Source organism: Littorina saxatilis, linkage group LG5 (assembly GCF_037325665.1).
Source record: "Littorina saxatilis isolate snail1 linkage group LG5, US_GU_Lsax_2.0, whole genome shotgun sequence".
In the NCBI taxonomy this organism is placed as follows: domain Eukaryota; kingdom Metazoa; phylum Mollusca; class Gastropoda; order Littorinimorpha; family Littorinidae; genus Littorina; species Littorina saxatilis.
In genome coordinates, this window is record NC_090249.1 from 2,641,220 (window position 1) to 2,660,718 (window position 19,499).

At 41.0% G+C, this 19,499-nt stretch overlaps 1 protein-coding gene across 2 annotated transcripts in view; it reads left to right on the top strand.

Moving 5' to 3' along the window:
- The window catches only part of LOC138966077 (uncharacterized), a 66,866-nt gene that overhangs the window by 2,487 nt on the left and 44,880 nt on the right, over nucleotides 1-19,499 (top strand). The window contains exons 1-5 of one of the 2 annotated variants that reach the window (XM_070338163.1): nucleotides 3,008-3,131; nucleotides 3,481-3,574; nucleotides 9,137-9,313; nucleotides 11,483-11,848; nucleotides 18,601-18,733. In XM_070338163.1, coding sequence (XP_070194264.1) covers nucleotides 3,550-3,574; nucleotides 9,137-9,313; nucleotides 11,483-11,848; nucleotides 18,601-18,733 — 701 coding nt within the window. In that variant the 5' untranslated portion in view covers nucleotides 3,008-3,131; nucleotides 3,481-3,549. Of the gene's footprint in view, nucleotides 1-3,007; nucleotides 3,132-3,480; nucleotides 3,575-9,136; nucleotides 9,314-11,482; nucleotides 11,849-18,600; nucleotides 18,734-19,499 lie in introns of those variants that run through there. The other variant, XM_070338161.1, reaches the window with a different exon arrangement.

The following is a 19,499-nucleotide window of genomic DNA, read 5'->3' on the forward strand; positions in this document are numbered from 1 at the left end:
ATGTTTTTCTTCTGGAAAAGTATGGAGTGAAAATCAGTTGGGGACAACGAACCTACCCACAAAATTTCATAAATATCGATGAAGAATTGAGATTTAACGGTTTTTAACTGCCAAAAATAAGGTTTTTTGTCTGGAAAAGTATGTCTTAAAATTCAGTTTGGGACAACGGACCCACCCACTAAATTTCATAAAGATAGGTGAAGAATTGAAATTTAACGTTTTTTAACTGCCAAAATTATGTCTTTCTTCTGGAAAAGTATAGAGTGAAAATCAGTTGGGGACAACGAACCTACCCACAAAATTTCATAAATATCGGTGAAGAATTGAAATTTAACGGTTTTTAACTGCCAAAATTATGTTTTTCTTCTGGAAAAGTATGGAGTGAAAATAAGTTGGGGACAACAAACCTACCTTTAAAATTTCATAAGAATCAGTGAAGAAATAGGATTTAACGATTTTTTAACGGCCTTTAAATCATTGGTGATGTCATCATAACCCAGTCGTTGTAGTTGTCGTCGTAGTTGTTGGTGTTGTTGTTGTCATGTTCGTTGTCGTGATTGTTGTTGTTCTCGTGTTGTTGTTGTTGTTGTTGTTGTTGTTGTTGTTGTTGTTGTTGTTGTCGTCGTCGTCGATGTCATTTGTTGTTGTTGTTGTTATCGTCGTCGTCGTCGTCATCGTCGTCGTTGTCAGAGGTTATTTCTAAAGATTTCATTGATAGTCTTTGTTCTCGTCACCAAGACTTGCTAAGAACAAGCTTGGAACAGCAAGAGTTCCAAGAACAAGATTAGAACAACTCATTACATCATTACCAGTACGTCATTTGTAAATTTAGAACACACTTTAGAAAAAAACTCTTCAGCTACAAACCAGTCACCCTCACATGTCGGAGGTGTTTGTCTAAACCACTTACTGAAATGTTTTGAGGTTTAATGACCATACACATGTTGAACCGGTGAGTGTCTTCCGCTGCTTAATTCGCAAATAACTATTTTATTAAAGTCCGCTTGAAACGCTCAAAGATGAAATTCCATGTTAAAAAGTGACAAAAGTTTCACATTTTCCCGTTGTAACAGCTTCCGATGATATTATATGAAAATTCTGATCCTCTGAGAGGATTCCCCGAAACAAAATCAGTTTGTACGCCTAATTTTAATAGAATTGTCCAAACAGTGTCGCTAATATTGTGCTAAAAGATGAATTCTAGAACAATGTTCACAGACAGACACCACTTGGCAAAAAAATTTTCAGTGCTGGGAGATGGAAAAAAAAACTACCTCGCTACGCGCGGGCTTTGCCCGCGCTCCGCTTGGATTAATATTGATGTGCACACCCTTTGACTCACTGTACTGAAGGGGATTCTTATTCAAGTTATTGGTCATTTTCAGTATTCAGGTGCCATTGACAATGGCGCTTCAGTAAACCAAATACTTAAATACACCTGGTGTGTGGGTAAAAGTGTGACAAATGCCTACATAGCACTGTTTCAGTGTTACCTGCAAAACTTTATAAAAAATACAAGTCATGTGCAACCTGTGAAACAGCCTGTCCAGTGTTGTTCTCAGGGTTCTGCGTTTCTTCAATGAGGCGTATACTTCTTTGACCTCTTACCATCCCACAGTAAAAACTGAATTTTTATTTTTTAATTTTTTTAAAACACGTTTTTATTTCTTTTTGGTACACGACATCAACATCAGACAGCAACATAAAATAACATCAACCATACATAGCTATGCATAATTAATAAAATTAATAGCGAAAAAAACGAAACAAAAAACAACAACAACAACGGGAAAACACACTAAAGCATACAATCACACAGCCCATATTCAAAACTGAATTTTGTAGGCCCAATACATGTTCAAATATAGGGTAGTTTAATGGCCCTAAGAGGATTTTAAACTTTATCAATTAATCTGACGTCAACTGTCAGGATTTTAAAAATGTCTGTTCATTATCCTAATTTGTGCTTGTATGACCAGTTTCTATTGTTGGAAATTATGACATTGAGAGATAGGTGCATACACTGAAGATATGGCAGGCTTAAGTGTGTTTTGTTTGTTTGTTTGGATTAGAGGCAAGGGAGAGGGAGGTTTTGTTTTATAGTTTGTTTTCCCACATTTCCTCACATTTTTTATTTAAATGAGAACTGTAAAATTCCTTGAAGTTTATCAAGTTTAGTCTCTTAATCTTGGTCTTGTACTCTTTAGAATAGCACTCAGGTTCATTGGGAGTGAAACCGGCACGGTTGGCCTAGTGGTAAGGCGTCCGCCCCGTGATCGGGAGGTTGTGGGTTCGAACCCCGGCCGGGTCATACCTAAGACTTTAAAATTGGCAATCTAGTGGCTGCTCCGCCTGGCGTCTGGCATTATGGGGTTAGTGCTAGAACTGGTTGGTCCGGTGTCAGAATAATGTGACTGGGTGAGACATGAAGCCTGTGCTGCGACTTCTGTCTTGTGTGTGGCGCACGTTATATGTCAAAGCAGCACCGCCCTGATATGGCCCTTCGTGGTCGGCTGGGCGTAAAGCAAACAAACAAACCAAATTGGGAGTGAAAGTGTAACCCTTTTAAAGACTTCTGACCAAGTGTTGGTGCAATTTAAGGACAGTTTTGTTTTGAAATTGTGCAGATCAAACTGGATCTCTAACAGTAACAATCATTCTCAACTAAAATTTAAAGGATTGAAATACCTATAGCTTCAAGAACGCAAAACAGCCTTCTTTCAATGAGTTTAATTGACTCATTGGACCATGTCGCTTGGCATTGAAAGCACAGTGTCTACTCAGGTGGTAGTTTGCACGCATCAGTGCACATGATGCAGCAGTTTGAAGTGAAATGAGTCATCAGATAGTGGTTGATCACAAGCAGTGAGTTTCTCACTGTCAAGCTGCGTTTACGCTCTTCTTGGAATTGTTAAACTCACTTCTTTCTTTTGTTACTGCTATAGCGTAGCGTCTCATCTCTCACCTGTGTTATCTAAAAATAGCGCTTCCGGGTGCAAGTCAGGTAGAAGCGATATATTCATGAACTTCTTCTGCTGATTCAGACAGTGTGACAACAAATTGCAATCTACATTATTGCATGTAGACTGTTGTTTGTATCCCATACTGAAACATGTGGATCAACTAATAAAGTGAGTCAATTAAATGCTACCCTAATGCCCGACAGGTTCCAGTGATATTTTTTCTGTGTGTGCGTGTGTTATGATTTGAACAATTCTTACTCTGGTGCTGAAGGCACATTCTGTACCTTAAGCTGCAAGTGGGTCACTACCTTCTCAGCACAGATAGTGGCTGTAAGTTAAAAATTATACCTCCCATACAAATATTTGTCTGTGTAACTTTATGTTTCTTGACTTGACTGCATGTTTCTGTATAAAAGCTGGCATCAGGAGGTGACGAGATATCTCTGATTTTTTGTGATGTTGAACTTTAACACCATATGAAACTTGAAAGATAATTTGTGGTGGTATTTGTTTTCAGGGTCTGGCTGTGGATCAGTGGGATGGCACTTCTCAAGTTACTGTCCTCTGCCACACGTATTACGTAACAATGCCTCAACCGAACTCCTTTACATGTAAGTGTTTATTTGTATTTTTGCTTCAGAATATTTTGTTATCAGTAAACTCTGGTACCTGTAATGTCAGGTTTCTCTGAGTCTGATGTCAAGACACTTCGCGACAGAGGACATTTTACACTATAGTGTCTGTCATTGTAAAGGCCTGCACTTTAGGGTCTCATGCATATTTGGCTGATCGATCCTGAGGTCGAGGGTTTCCTTTCATCAAAGGTTAGGTATCACTGAAATGTTTCATGATGGGTGTGTGTTCAATTGTTGTGCCCAAGTGTGCATGCCAGTCATACATATATATATATTGAAAAATACAGCAAGTTTACAACTTTGGAGGTTGTACATTTACACAGATAATCATATACTGTTTAGATTAGTGTGTGTGCTCAGTGAGTGTGTGTGTGTGTGTGTGTGCATGTGCATGTGTGTGTGTATGTGCATGGGCATCAGTGTTCACCCAATTCATGCCAAGCAGATGAGAGCTTAATCAGCCTTCCTTCATTAGATCAAACAGATATTACATCTCATGGGAACTGCATAGGAGACAGCATTCATTCTGTATAAAAAGAAAATCATGTATGTGTCCCCGCTTTCGTACAGTCCACTACACAATAAGCAGAATTCCACTTGAATTGTAATTTACTCCAGCTTAATTCTGGCATCAATACAAGAGCATGGGTGGGAGTTCCTCCGTCTCAGACGGATTTCCGTCTCAGAGAAATTTTGACAATTTTTTTTGTTTTTTTGCGGGTTTGTTTTGTTTCGGTTCGAATTTGTAACTCAATCGGCATCCGATCCGTACTTTACAATTGCCATTTCCGGTTCCGTCCGCTTTGTGTCTGCCATTTTGAATCGTTCAGAGGATGTGGTTTTCGGGCTGTTTTCGTCGGCAAAATGCGCTTCATCACTTCTGAAATCGAAGCCAGAAGCATCGATAAAGGGAAAACTAATAAGTGGTTGAACAAGTGGTTCGAGAAGGAGGACAAGCTGAACCGAAGGTACGAAGTTTGGCTTCGAAAAATAGACGAGGCTGGTGTTGCGTATTGCATCCTGTGCGATAAAAAAGTTGTATACGGAGCCATCAGCACAGGCCTCTGCTCCACGAAAGCCATCATCACAGGCCCCTGCATCACAGCAGCCATCAGCACAGGCCTCTGCTCCACGAAAGCCATCATCACAGGCCCCTGCATCACAACAGCCATCAGCACAATCTTCAACAAAGAAATCTGTCTCAACTCATAAGCCATCATTGACACGTCAAACTGGCACCCTTTTTGGGTGGTTAGGCTTAAAAGAGACAGATACCTGTCTTGCTGTCAGCCCTGATGTGTCAGCCCCCAACCCAAAGAGATTTCGGAAGGAATAATGATTGAATACAACCTAAAACCACATTCCTTTAATTTAAGTTTTGACTGATCATCTCATACTGTGTAGAGATAAAGATATGGAACTGATAGACTGCGCCCTCATTGATAGTCATCTCATACTGTGTTATGCCAAATGGACTGATAGTGCACTTTTTGTTGTTTCTAATGCTTGCCAGGTCCCTAAAATTTTTAGTTTTTGTTACTTTTTGTATCTCCAACAAGGTTCTTATTTATCAGAATTAAACTCAGGAGAGGCCAGAGAAACCCTTTTAAATTCATAAAATTCGTTTTCGGCCGGGGGCCTTCGCCCCCCTGGACCCCCCACCAGGGCGCTGCCCCTGGACCCCGCCGGGGCCTTGGCGGCCCCTGGACCCCGGCCTTAAAAAAAGTTCAGTCTTGGAACAATTTTGGGCTCCCACCCATGCAAGAGTCTCAGGAACATTGTTAAGATGGCGAATAACGAACTAATCACGCAACCTTTCCTTTTTGTAATTATTCTACATGTACATAATTGGTAGTTATATTTGATGACATTATTTCTAAACAGTTTAGAGGCCCCGAGAGGCATTATTTTTTATTTACAATACATTCAGTCCACACAGGCCAGCCTCCTCAATGACTTTTTAATTGTTCTCTGTGAAATGAAATGATGGCTTTTTTCTTGGGAATACTCAGTAATTCTTAATTAAATTAATTACCACCCAACCAATCATAATCTAAAGATTACTACCCTGGCATGGTCCATTCTTCTTTGCTAGTTCTGGTAAACAAAGGTGTTAAGGTTAATGAACTACACTACTCACAAAAAGTTAAGGATCACTATGAGAAAACAGGTGCTCAATAAAATCAATTCGCTACTGTTATTTCTTTCTCAGTCAAACCAAATTGTTATGAATTCTTGTTCAGCTGTAAGTGGGCAATGTTGTGTTAGAGGGAAAATTGCACGGGATTCTCTACTACTGAGCTTGGTAGCAAAAGAAAAAGCGGAAACTTGCGAAAAAGGAACTTGTTTTGGACCGTTGAGCCCGAACACATTGCACAAGCCACATGGAAAAACCATCATGCAGGTGCAAGCACTGCTGTTTATGTGTGAGATGCTGTCACTTGTTTGGCGTTTTGAGAAGACATACCGCCAGTATTAGGCATTATCTGACAATGCCTCCACGACGAAAATTGAACGAGTTTGAGAGGGGACGAGCTGTTGCATGGTTCCAAGATGGTGTCCCCAAGCGAGAAGTGGCCAGGCGACTTCACGTGTCCATCTCGGTCATTGTCAGACTGATTCAACGTTTCACAGCCACTGGGAGGGTCCAGGAAAGACGCAGACCTGGGCGACCAAAGAAGACAACTCCACGTGAAGATCGTCTCATTGAACGACTAGCCTTGCAAACAAGAACAGCCTCTTCCAGCATTATTCGAAGGCAGCTGAGGGTGGCTACTAACACCAACATCAGCCAGCAGACCATACGGAATCGCCTTCATGGGTTTAACCTCCGTTCTCGTCGCCCAGCTGTACGGCCACGCTTAACTCCAGCCCATAAGGCAGCACGTCGCGCCTTCTGCAGACGTCACGTGAGGTGGACACGTCAGCAATGGTCCCAGGTCCTGTTCAGTGATGAATCACGCTTCACCCTGAACCACAACGACGACCGACTGAGGGTCTGGAGGCGCCAAGGGGAACGCTACATTGACGCCACTGTCCAAGAAAAGGTGGACTTTGGTGGAGGCTCTGTAATGGTCTGGGGGGCCTTCAGCCTTCACCACAGAACACCCTTGTTTCATGTACAGGGTAACCCTGACTGGCCTCCGATACCGGGATGAGATCCTTCGACCGCTGGCTGGGCCTACACTGCAGCAGATGGGACCGCGCAGGCTGTTTACCAGGATGACAACGCTCGCTCCCACAGGGTGAGGGTGGTCCACAACTTCATGCAGCAGTCTGGAGTCAACAGAATGGAGTGGCCAGCATGCAGTCCCGATCTCAACCCGATTAAGAACCTCTGGGATGAGTTGGATCGCAAAGTGAAGAGCAACCACCCCCCTCCCAGGGATGTCCAGCACCTCTACCAGATGATCTTCACCACCCTGGTCAACTCTATGAGGACTCGCTGCGTCGAGTGCCAGAACAGCCAGGGCGGTTACACGCATTACTGAACGTTTGGGAGCATCTGAATGCCATGTCTTGTGATTTCAACGACTTTGTGAAATTAAATTTCGATACGTAGACACTTTGATAAAATGTACAGACCAAACGATTGCTTGAAATTGAAGGAAATGTTGTATTGTTATCACTAAAGCATTGAATTAAACGTTTGCCAAATACCAACGCATTGGCTTTCTTATTTGGAAAGTTATGAATTTGTGTGCAAGTGATCCTTAACTTGTTGTGAGTAGCTTATGTGAATACAGTGATTGATTATGTTTACTGGGTATAATCTTCCTTATTTCTACAATTCTGTTTACAGGGAACTGACAAGTTCAATGCATTGTTGAAACTCGGTCAGGGGGATGGGTTAGGCTACCAAACATAATCAGCTGACGACTGTCTTTACGGAAAATGTCTATGTTTCTGTTATTCTATCGGATAACAGTGACTTCAGCATTATTAGCTACACACACATGTGTGCCTGATGCTGACTTAATCTTCCCATTATTCATACCTAATGTCTTGCTTATGATTGTGTGTGTGTGTATGTGTGTGTGTGTGTGTACATGTGTGTGTGTGTATCTACAGTGTGTGTGTGTGTGTGTGTGTGATTTTGCATACATGTGTGTGTGTGTGTGCATGTTTGTTTATGTGTATGAAGAGACAATTTTAAGCTTTATTTTTCAAAAGAGATGTAGGATTGGTGCATCTCCGTTGTTACAGTATTTTACATATAAGGGGGCATATATTAACCACAATTTACAGGAAGTATCTACACTTTCGGCTGACGTAAACCTTATCAGCGATACATCCATTCTATTGATCTGAATGATAGAAATTGGGGTTGGGAGGTGAAAAATGGGTGCATGGGTCAACTCCTCAGAAAGCATATTGATTTTAAGAAATGACTACATATTTCTCTGAAAACAGAGGAGGCAGAATCACTTTGTTTGCGGTGTGTATAAAACAGGGGGTGAATGTCTTGGTCATTAGTGTATGTAATCAGCATCGGATACGTAAGTTGGGAGCTCAGAAGGCAGACCGAAGCACTGTTGGTATTCAGTTGTTTGAGCTTGATGGGTATGACTTAATTGTTTCTTCTTGTTTCACTATCAGTGCATCATCGTACACTCCCTGAGAGTATAATTAGTGGATTTTTTTAATTGTTTTTCAACAGAAGTGTATGCATTGTCTTTTGTTTGATTACAGTGGTTTTTTTTAATGTAAGTCTAATTTGCATAACTGTCATGAATAAGATTGAATTTTTGTAACCTGTTTCTGCATTTTTTTGCTGCTTTCTGATTCCATGTACAGTGTGAAAATAGTGGGAATAAAAGGCAATTCAATTATTAAACATTACAAACTTATATCAAGTTTAACTTGAACAATTGAGGGAAAGAATTCAAACCTTATGTGGATTTTATGCAAATTGTGTACTGTACCATTATTATCTCACCGTGCATGCATGTTTAAACTGTATGTCATTTGATCTCATTTTTCATTTTTGAATACATGTTTTTTCCTGGAGTTATAATATAGTGACAGTCACCAAATAAAATTAACCCAAGAATTTAGAAAGTAGGCAATTCAAACCTGCAAACAAAACTGACAGACTTGATTTAAGCAGAAGATGTACGTTGCTCACCAACAGACCATTGTTATTGAAGGAGGAACGGAGTAGTATTTTTTGTGTAATAGCAGACAGTATTGACAGATGTTTCTTATGTTCACTGGTATTATTATGTGTTTCTCATTTTCTTTCAGCCAACAAGTTTATTTCTCATTTATTAATCATGCTAAGTATTCCTTCGGAATTAACAGACCAAACCAGTGAGAAATGACGGGAAAATGAGAGAGAAAAAAGAATGTTGACATCAATGCGTTTTGTATTTCTGCTACTCGAGTCATTCTCAGTATTCTGGTTTTCAGATGGCAAAATGGGAAAAAACACTGGGCAGTACGAACTGGAGATTGATAGTTGCTGGTGAAAAAATGTTGCTATAATTTCCATTGTAATAATAGCAGCTGAGTCATTCTCGGTATTTTGTGTTTCAGATCGCAGGATGGGAAGAGGTGGGGCCAGCGGGATGGAGGGAGGGGGGAGTGCATGGCGATCGCCATGTAACCAACGTTGTGTGACAACCGCATGGTACCGACTGCTCATTTCCATCATGTTTAGGCTGCTGCTTCTGTCCATACTGCTCCAAGCGCGGTATATTGGCCCACAGCGAAGTGAGTAATGAAACAGTTGTTATGTATATATATATTAGTGCCCTCCCCGCCATATTCTTTGTAAAGATACCTAAAAGTCTTAATTCCCCTGATAACCATCTTGAATGACATGTTGTTGTCAAAGTTGATTTAAGCCGAAACTTGATTTATGTCAACTATTGCACTTTGTCTTTTCCACTTCCACCATACTGCTAAGAATCAGAGAGTCATGTTAAAACAAGAGGCGAAGCCTTCAAGGCTCACGTAAGAAATCGACAAACAGTAATAGCCTACAAACTCAATCACTCCGTCACACATACACACACACACACACACACACAGTAAGCATAGGTGACGGTGCAAGAGTGCGAGACACTCCCTCGTGCACACACTGAAAACACGCTGTGCACGCTTTTTGAGTATAATGCTTTGCACACGGCCCTCCGCGCGCGTGCGGCTGCGAGAGGACAGCCAACGGAAACGCGAGCGACGAATCTGGGCCCTGTTTAGAATCTACATACCACACACGACACAAACAGTCACCTGTTTTACCTCCCCCCCAAAACCCCCCACCACCCGTTTTCTTTGGATACACGCTTTAACTACATACGTGCCGACGAAATGTTGATGATTGCTTCAATACTTTGAAGCTGTTGCTTGGATAATAACCAGGTAAAATTAGTATTTCGATGTTCAGTCAAATGTTAAAGTTTCTACCACAGACATACACACACACACATACATAAACATACGCACGCACGCACAGACAGACAAAAGTTAGCATCGCATAGGCTACACTTACGTGAGCCAAAAAAAGGTACCTAAAATAACCTGGTTACTGGCGCGTCTGCTTTTTATTTAAATGTTTGACATTTGATGTGTGTAGTGCGCCCCCCCCCCCCCCCTTTTGAAGTTTCTAAAGATACCTTAATTATTCCCCTGATTACATGATCCTACATTTGACCGGCACGGTTGGCCTAGTGGTAAGGCGTCCGCCCCGTGATCGGGAGGTCGTGGGTTCGAACCCCGGCCGGGTCATACCTAAGACTTTAAAATTGGCAATCTAGTGGCCTGGCATCTGGCATTACGGGGTTAGTGCTAGGACTGGTTGGTCCGGTGTCAGAATAATGTGACTGGGTTAGACATGAAGCCTGTGCTGCGACTTCTGTCTTGTGTGTGGCGCACGTTATATGTCCAAGCAGCACTGCCCTGATATGGCCCTTCGTGGTCGGCTGGGCGTTAAGCAAACAAACAAACATCCTGCATTTTTCCCTTGATAACCTGCTTGTCAACCACCCCACGCACCTGTCCAGACAGACCTTTACATAGGAATTTAGACATTATTCCAGCTGCTTTCTGTGCAAAGGTAAGGTTTTTGAAAGAATTTATTTTGCAGGTTGACTATAATTATTTAATTGTCCATTTGATAGTCTTCACTTTTCAAACAATTCTCAGTCTGTACAAAAACTAGGAAGGCTGTATATTTGTAGTATGTATATGGTTTTAGTCATTTGTGTTCAACTGGTGGACCAATGCTGAAACTGCCTATAGATGGTATTAACCGGCGAGATGGGTTAAACGTGAAGGAAGGTTATCTTTAAAACCCCTCGGTTTTTCTTTTTTTAAGACCCTGCTTTCTGTTCATGATAGTGTCTCTCCATTTCAATTAAAACATCTCCTTTTATTTGACATGATTTTCTCAAATGATGTCAGTCTTCAATATGGCCAAGTGGTACCGGTTTATAGCCCTTTTCCGTTGAAAAGATCTATCCTAGCTGTTCTCATTTTGCTCTCAGTGTTTCATGTTTCGATCCATTGTTTTCAAATATCATAACTCTAATTAATAGATGGATAACCTGAAGGAGCCTAATCCAATCTATTGCCTTAATGTATTAGGCCAACAAAACAAAAAAAGTCTGTTTACGGTATCCCGACCGAGCCTATTTTTTCGCGCGACCCTAGACTTTTTTTTGGCATTTGGGAAAAAAGAAAAAAAAGTCTTTGTTTTTGGGCAAAATAACGTTTAAAAAAAATTCCCGACCTACCGACCCTATTTGTTTTGCCTATGTTACCGTAAACAGACTATTTTTTGTTGTTGGCCTTAGCACAAGTTACATACGTTCAGAGTGTTTGCTTACGGTGTGGTCTATCTTTGTTATTAATCAATTTTTTTCTCCATTTCATTTTCAGTGGGATTGTACGTGCTGGAGTCGTGTGTAGGCAACCCGCAACTGAACAATACTGGGCTACCAGGCAACTTCAACTTTATAGCTGGCTGCACTGCCCGTGTGAATTGCAAGTACCTAAATGTCACGGAAGATTACTGCAGCAAGAGGGACACAACAGACCTGGCCGTTACGCCCTGCATCAAGCCTATACCTGCTTGTGATTTCCCTAACAGATCTCTGATTCTCAGCAGCATGGTGGAAGTGCAAAAGACAAAGTGCAATATCATCGTTGACATTCAAAACATCACTACTCAGTTTGATGGTGGTTTCACATGCGTAGACGGTGATTATCCGGGAGTCGAAAGATTTCGAAACGTTAATGTTGGTGGTAAGTACACATTGGTCTTGTTTGTCCACTGCATTAAGACTCTGTGTGGATTTCATTTGTCAAGTGTCTTAAGATATATATTGATTGATCAGTGTTAATACTTTTGGTGTGAGATTCTGTCTCTGAACAGTTTGAATGGCTGGGTTGGATCGAGCTGGTTTTTTCATTCAGTAGAGAAACTGTAGTTGAGTGCATGGTACCTGCGGTCAACGGACACCCTTGGGACCAGCTAAATGTGTCCATACACTGCCAGTGGCCTTTCATGGCAAGTATAATTTGGTAATAAACAACGGGACAGTAGATTAGGTGTCCTTTGATGGATAGATCGGCAGCCCCTCTCATCAGATTAAGGCCTCAAAGCCTGAGGAGGACTTATGGTTATAATTATATTAGACCTTTCCAAAAGTGTTATTTGTCATAATTATCGGTTAGATTTAATCAAAACATTTGCATGAACAGTACTGACACAATCGGCAGAACACTACAGGGATCGCGTTTACGCACGATTTTTGCGTATTTGACGCATTTTAAAAGTCGCTGACGCGGTTATTTCGCCGCGCCGCGTAAGCCATACGCAAAAATATTGTAACTTTTTCTTGTCTTCACGCAGCGCTTTTGCTCTGACTTAATAATCACCCGATCCTGAAAATGACTATAGGGCTCGAGAAGTGACGACACACATGAAATCTGCGCGTCAAAACTAAAGTCCGTTTCTTTTTGCATCGAAGTATCGCAAACGAACGTAACGGTTACGAGGGTATTACCAGACTGATAATGTCTTGTCGGATAATGAAACAGACATTAGCTGCTCTCCCATCTCGCGCTTCCAAAAGGCGGAAAGTGTGTCTAGTCGTATTAGAGCGGGAAACAAACTCGCAAGGCCCGAAGGTTGGAGACAGCAGGGGTGTTATTCGACAGGCGTGCGCGGAGTTCGACAGGAAAACTCGCCGCATTTAGGTAAGGAGTGTCTTTAAGTCTTTCGTGCGTGTTTTGTTTGTGTCTGTACGTGTTTTCGTAGTACGCAAAAATATTGGTCCGTGACGCGTTTTTTTCGTTTCGTTGCGTATGACTTACGCGTTTTTTAAAAAGCTAGCGCGATCCCTGCACTATCAATTTCCCCCTAGTGTACATTCTGGTTCATTTTGTATGGAAACTTAATTGAGCAGACGATTACAGTCTGAATTTCAGTATAATGATACGCAAATGTTATGCTTCCCAGGACTAGCTACAAGAATTTCGAGTAGTTTTTCAGCTTCTAGTGCATATAGGACAAGGGAGCCTTGACCTTTAGTCAACTGATGCAGAGTCGGAACATGTTTACAATTTGTTTTGGGCCACAACACTGATCATAGCTGAAACTAGGGAAACAAACAACTACAGGCATCATGGCTCAGACTGAAGTTTCTGCATAGTAGATTCTGCCTACACAAATTCAGTGGTACCTGCAATATATATATATATATATATATATGGCCTCTCTGATGAGTCAAGCAGACCTGTTTACCCTTACTATTTTGGAGTAATTTATTACTATTTTTTCAGGATTTTGGGTGAAAAATACTCCATTTGAGTTCAGACTACGATTTTCAAATATATTTCAACTAAGGTTTGTGTTACTAATGCAGGGATCACGCTAGGATTTTTCAAATTGCGTAGGGCTTACGCAATGTCGGCCAAAAAACGCGTAAAGCAGAACCGATTTTGCGTCTTAGGCTTTTTTGCCGCCGGCTCAGTTTCTTCTGATGTTGAAGATGTATACACGGCACAGGAGTAGAACTCTGAGGCTGCTTCGGCGCATCATCACTGCGGCTTGATGACGATGTGCGGAAAAACGAGGACAACTTTCGCTGCATGCCGTTTTGAATGAATCAAAGACAGGCTTGAACTGAACGTGTCTCTTGGCCTAGATTTGGCGCCACACGCCCAGTGCATTTCGGGTGTATGTTCTGTTTCAGAAAACCGACCGGCGTTGCTTTGCGTCGCTTGCGACATTCTTATGCCGAGAGCACGTCACCTCATTTTGTTTTATCCAAAACAGACTTTCGATTTGAACTCGCGCGCTTGTGCTATGTAATGATCCAGAACAGACTAGAGATTCTAAACTCGCGCGCGTGTGCTATAGTCTGATTCAGTATTGGGATGTGCTGCTGAGCATGTCGTTTTGAATAGAAGTTGTTTTGCGTACGCGTTACGCATAAGCGCCGGGAAAATGCGTGGGTGGATTTTAAAACACGTCAAATACGCAAAAAACATGCGTTAACGCGATCCCACGTTGTTGTTTGTAACCACTGTGTTACAGTCTATTTTGGTCATCAGATTACAATTTTTTTTACTTGACCATTACTCTTGTGAAGTTTTGGGGGTAAACAGGTCTGGTCAAGAGGACGACTCCCCTTAAAAGGACATAGAAAATACTACATGGCTTGCTGTGTCGTACCAGATTTACACGAGTTGTATTTAAAAATATTGAACTGCGAGCAAAAGCGAGCTAAGTTCACTATTTAAAAAAGCAACGAGTGTAAATCTGGTACGAAACAGCAAGCCATGTAGTATTCTGTTTATCCTACATACTGTACTTACGTGTATTTTACTGAAAATGTCCTGCAGTCGAGGCAGCTAAATTGAAGACGCTTGTTTTGGAACCTCGATCTCTTCTAAAGCCTCGTGCAGTCTATTACGTCAAAGCAAAGAAACGTCACTCTGAAAGTGTGGCATGACGTGTTTGTTCTAAAAATTCATCGAGGGTAATTAGCGAGCGCAATTTTTTTTTATAATGACGTTTGTCTCGGTGACTTTGGCATCATAAGCAGTGAAAAAACAGGTCCCTGCCAGACTTGCTTGACATGACCTCTGCATTTACATGATATACACACGTGTGATTTGAACGATTATTATCTCACGAGTGTCTCTCACGTATAAGGATAACCCCGAGGTTCTGGCATCCCTTTTTCTATTATCGCTACCAAAGTATACAGTATACAGTATAATACTTGTCATGACATTGGCCACCGGCACCATATACTGATAAAGTTTTATATAGGGACACGTTTGACTGCAGGTCCCAAGGGTGTCAGGCGTTTCATTGCAGGTTAAACCACTGAATGTCAATCCCTTTTAGCAGAGAACAATAGTGTTACTTTCAATCATTCAGTAGATTATTAATTTTTAGCCAGAAACAGAATGTTTAACTTTAGTGCACCAGTTATTGTCATGATAAACATTAAAACTGTTGCATTATAAGTTGGTAAAACAACTCCTGAAACTGAAAGAAATAAGGAACTTTAAAAATCAGTGTTGCCTCTCTAAATTCTTGAAGACTCCCTTCTTGATCAAACATGAATGTGTGCAAGGACATCTGATAACGGGTGTGTCCAGACAAATTGATTTGACGCCTGAGGGGTCTATTACATTTACATGTGATGGAGTCTCCCGTTGGTACGACAGACGAGTGGCAAGGAGTTCAGCTTTTGGAATGCGTTTGCATATATATACGTCGGTTGTTCTCTGGAGTTGGGTACCACAGAGGGTCATTGGATTGAAATAATAAGTTTGACAGTTTTGTTCGTTACTACGCTTCTGTATATATGTCTGAATGTTGCTTGGTGATATTAAAGCTATTAAACAATATTTTGACTAAAAAATAATGTTTTGTGTATTCGCAATTAGGGTAAATACGTCCATTGAGAGGCCAAAATGGTGGTATAATATGGTGTTGGATGAAGTAATAACTTGGTCTTACGGAATGAAAGAAACACGAAAAAGCCCAACAGTTTGTAACTCATCATAAACTGATGCATTTTCAGTAGAATGAGTACTGTTTGCAGAAGAGGAACACAATCTGAAATAATAACCATAGTTGTATGTGGTCAACTTTGTAATGTGTCTTTTCACAACAGCCCAAACTTCATTTGCACAACACAGACCCACTTATCAAAAACGCACGACTATTTTTGGCTGTCACTACTTTAGCACACTTCGTAACACGCGTGTAGAATGCAAAAAAAGAAGCAAATAACGTCCACAGATTTTGCCATCTGTCCATGTAAAACTGTCAGAGCATTTGGTTTCCCCTTTTTCGTGTTCAGATGTTATCGTTGTTTGTCCTGTTATTTCAATCAAAATGATTTTGTAGCAAACTTCATTTGTACCAATTAAACTAAACAGCATTTCTTGGGGAAGGATATCTATGCAACCGTTGTGCCGCTGCGGGGTAATTCGTCGCCACTAGCTGACGGTTAGAAGTTTCGTTTCTGCTCAATCATGTTACAATGTTATTTTGACCATTCGTTGCTGCGCTAATGCCAGTAATGGTAAGAATTTTTTTCAAGTTCACAAAATAGCTTAATTTATATATTTTGTTATTCTCTGTGTCCTAAAGATCATATGAACAGTAATGTTGATGAATTTGAAGTTAGTTCCGTTTTTGACTCTCATGTCATAGTTTGGTACTCCGCTCCAGAGAACAACCCATATATATATATATGCGAGTGGAGGCCAATTCTAGAAGTAAAGCGTCTCCCGCATATGATGCATGGGTGTGTCTCATCAGAGGCTGTGTATGGCTGCTTCCGTCGTTCTTTCTTCTCCAGGGTTTTGGCTGCTCTATTCTCTCCGAAAGTTTTGAGACTGCAGAGTGATCTCCAAAGGAGCTGAGCTTCCCACTTTGTGGTATCAAAACAAATAAGTAAAAAAAAAAAGTAAACAATTACATGTATACATTAACGTACACATTTTCATGTGTCAAAAATTGTACATTACCCGCTATTACGAGCTAGTCGTGTGACAGAGAGTTTTCTTGCACACGAGACTGCAGATGTTTTACGACGGCTTTAGCCGGAGTGAAACAGCAGCAGTCGAGTGTGCAAGAACACTCTCTGTCACACGACTAGCTCGTAATGGCGATTATGTCTCACAGCTTCAACAGAGGAGAGAACAAACACGTTTTGCGTACTCACGCTTGATAAACCTAAACACAGGAGCAGCCATTGTGGAGAGATCTACTTTTTGACGAAAGTGAACGAACAACTATGAATGACGTCTCAGTATATGTGAATGACGTCACAGTCATCGTCACAGTCTGTATCTTTTGAAGCATTCCATTCTTCATGACGTCTTTCTGTGTTTGTTCTTTCCGGGGTCTTTGTCATCTATGTTCAGAACTCTGTCCTTCTAGTTTCAGACTAACAGGCTTCCTGAGCGAGCCACTTTCCAAGGGAAGCTAAACTCGCGTATGGAAACAGTACTGTAGTCTGGGATACCGTTTTCAGTATTCTCAGCGTTGAAGAATTTGTAAAGAGAAGACACGACAACAGCAGGAGTTAAATAAAAGTCGTGTGTGAATTTTGGGGCTTTTGGAGGGACGATTTCGAGTTTGAATCCGTTCTTGCACATGCTCCAAAGCGTGTAACATACATTATTCCCCCCTCTGCTTCTTTACCTCTGTAAACTTGTAGAGCTAGTTATTTTTCGATAATGACCCAGCAACCAAACAAATAACGAGCCAGCAACAGCCTGAATCCTCGATAGTGCAATGGGTTGAGAAGCTGTTCTGTTTTGGTACTACTTTTGCGACTGAAAAGTTCCGAACGCTCTATACGTACGAAATATACATCTCTGGAGCAAACAATACACACATACCGCATTTAAATTAACAACTACAGGCCTGAACACATGAATCTCCATATACAATCCATTAGGTTGTTTTCTGAATCTAGATCTGCCGTGCACACACCGTTCAACACAAGCAAATTCCCAAGGCAAGTAACTCATACTCTTGCCGACAAGAGTAGTTCTTTTAAGGGGTTCTTTTAACGCAGTTTCTTCGACAACACTGACTGCAATCCGACGGTCAGTTTTCAACAATATTTCATTTTATAAACAGATCACACGCAACCAAATGCACACATCTCATCAATTTAAACAACATAAAGCGGTTTCATACACTATTTTCCCCAGAAAACTGAACTTCATACAGTAATTAACGTTGGAACACGGGTGCAAAAGTTCGTCTGCTAGTCCCATTTGACGAAAGAACATAATCCTAAACGATACTAAAACATAAACAGAACACACAATATCTGCCTTTACCGCCACATCAGAATAACAGCATATATGTGCACTTGATTTTAGTCTAAAACAGGGAAACTGACAAGAAGTGTTAACAGAATGGAATGATTTGCACGGAACTATACAACCGCGCATTAATCGATCGCCTGCGCAGGTTGACTGGTTGAGTGATTCGGATTCGATCAAACTTTCGCACAAAAACTCCTGTTTTCTTTGAATAACTGAAGAAAGGAGGAATAAAGAGGTTACACACCTCGTCTCAGTGATTATTAAAAATAATGGTCTCAGTTCGCGGTCATGAAAAAGCTCGCTGAAGCTCGCATTTTTCATGATCCGCCAACTTCGACCATTATTTTTAATAATCACTGAGACTCGGCATGTAACCTCTACATCTTGCACACGTTTGCTTTAGTAGTGGCAAAGAAGGAAAGCGTGTGACATATACATGTACAAAGCAGTTGGTATGCAAAGTCACTGACAATTTATTGTTGATGTGGGAAAAAAATGAAATCCAGCATGGGGTAAATCAAACCCGGTATAGCCGTCAAATCAGTAATTGTAAAATACCTGAGGAATGTTGTACATGAAAACTGATAGAATAATGTGTCTGTTCACATAATTTAATGTACACTAAATTGCTGTGTTCTCTCTCTCATTTCTTTCTTTCTTTTTTAAATTTTAAACAGGAGTGCCAGAGACTCCACAGAACCTAAGCTTTGTGTATGAACTGTCAGGAAACATTGTGCTGTGGCTGGACCCAGTCAAGCAGGGCTATGAACTTAACGATAATCATACTACCTGGAATATCCGTTTTGATTGGTGAGTAGAGCAACGCCTTAGTCCAAAGACACCCTATTTTCAGATTCAGCGCTTTCACAGAAATTCTCGAGCCATCTGATTAAATAGACCTCCATTTTGCTTTCAGGTACTGACGTGATGTCTTTCTTTTTTGTTCATTTTCATCACCACAGATCTATCTGTATAAAATGAACCTAAAGGTCTCATATAAAATTATTGCTTTCAATTCCCGTAGTTTTCATATTCTGAGTTAATACCTATATATATGTCTTTTACAGTAGAACCCCCTGTTTACGAATTTGGTAAAACCTTGAAAATTAGGTCGTAAAAAGGGAGGGTGTTAAAAGGAGGGGGGGGGGTTTGAGTTTTTGGACGTTCGGTCATGAATTTGGTTGCAGTGTAAGTACTGTCATGTTTACACACAAACACACAGTTGCAGTTTACTGTCATATCAAAACACACACACACTCACCCAAACACATTACAGCAGAACAACTTGAACTCAAATTTCAAAGAAAATTTACTCATGGCGTAATGCTCGCTCTCCGCTGAGTGAAGCACATTTGACATTGTGGCGCAACCAGTAAAATCCGAATGTCCTAACTCAATAGAAAGCATAACGACTTTTTTCCCGAATCATCTTTCTGCTCATATGAATGATTCGTCGCCTTGCATCGCTAAACTTGACCACGATCGTTGAGGTCTTCGTACAGGCTCCTCTCTTTGCGTACTTTTGCTTTGCTATCCTTCTCACCATCTAGATAACACCGAGTCATTATCCTTGACG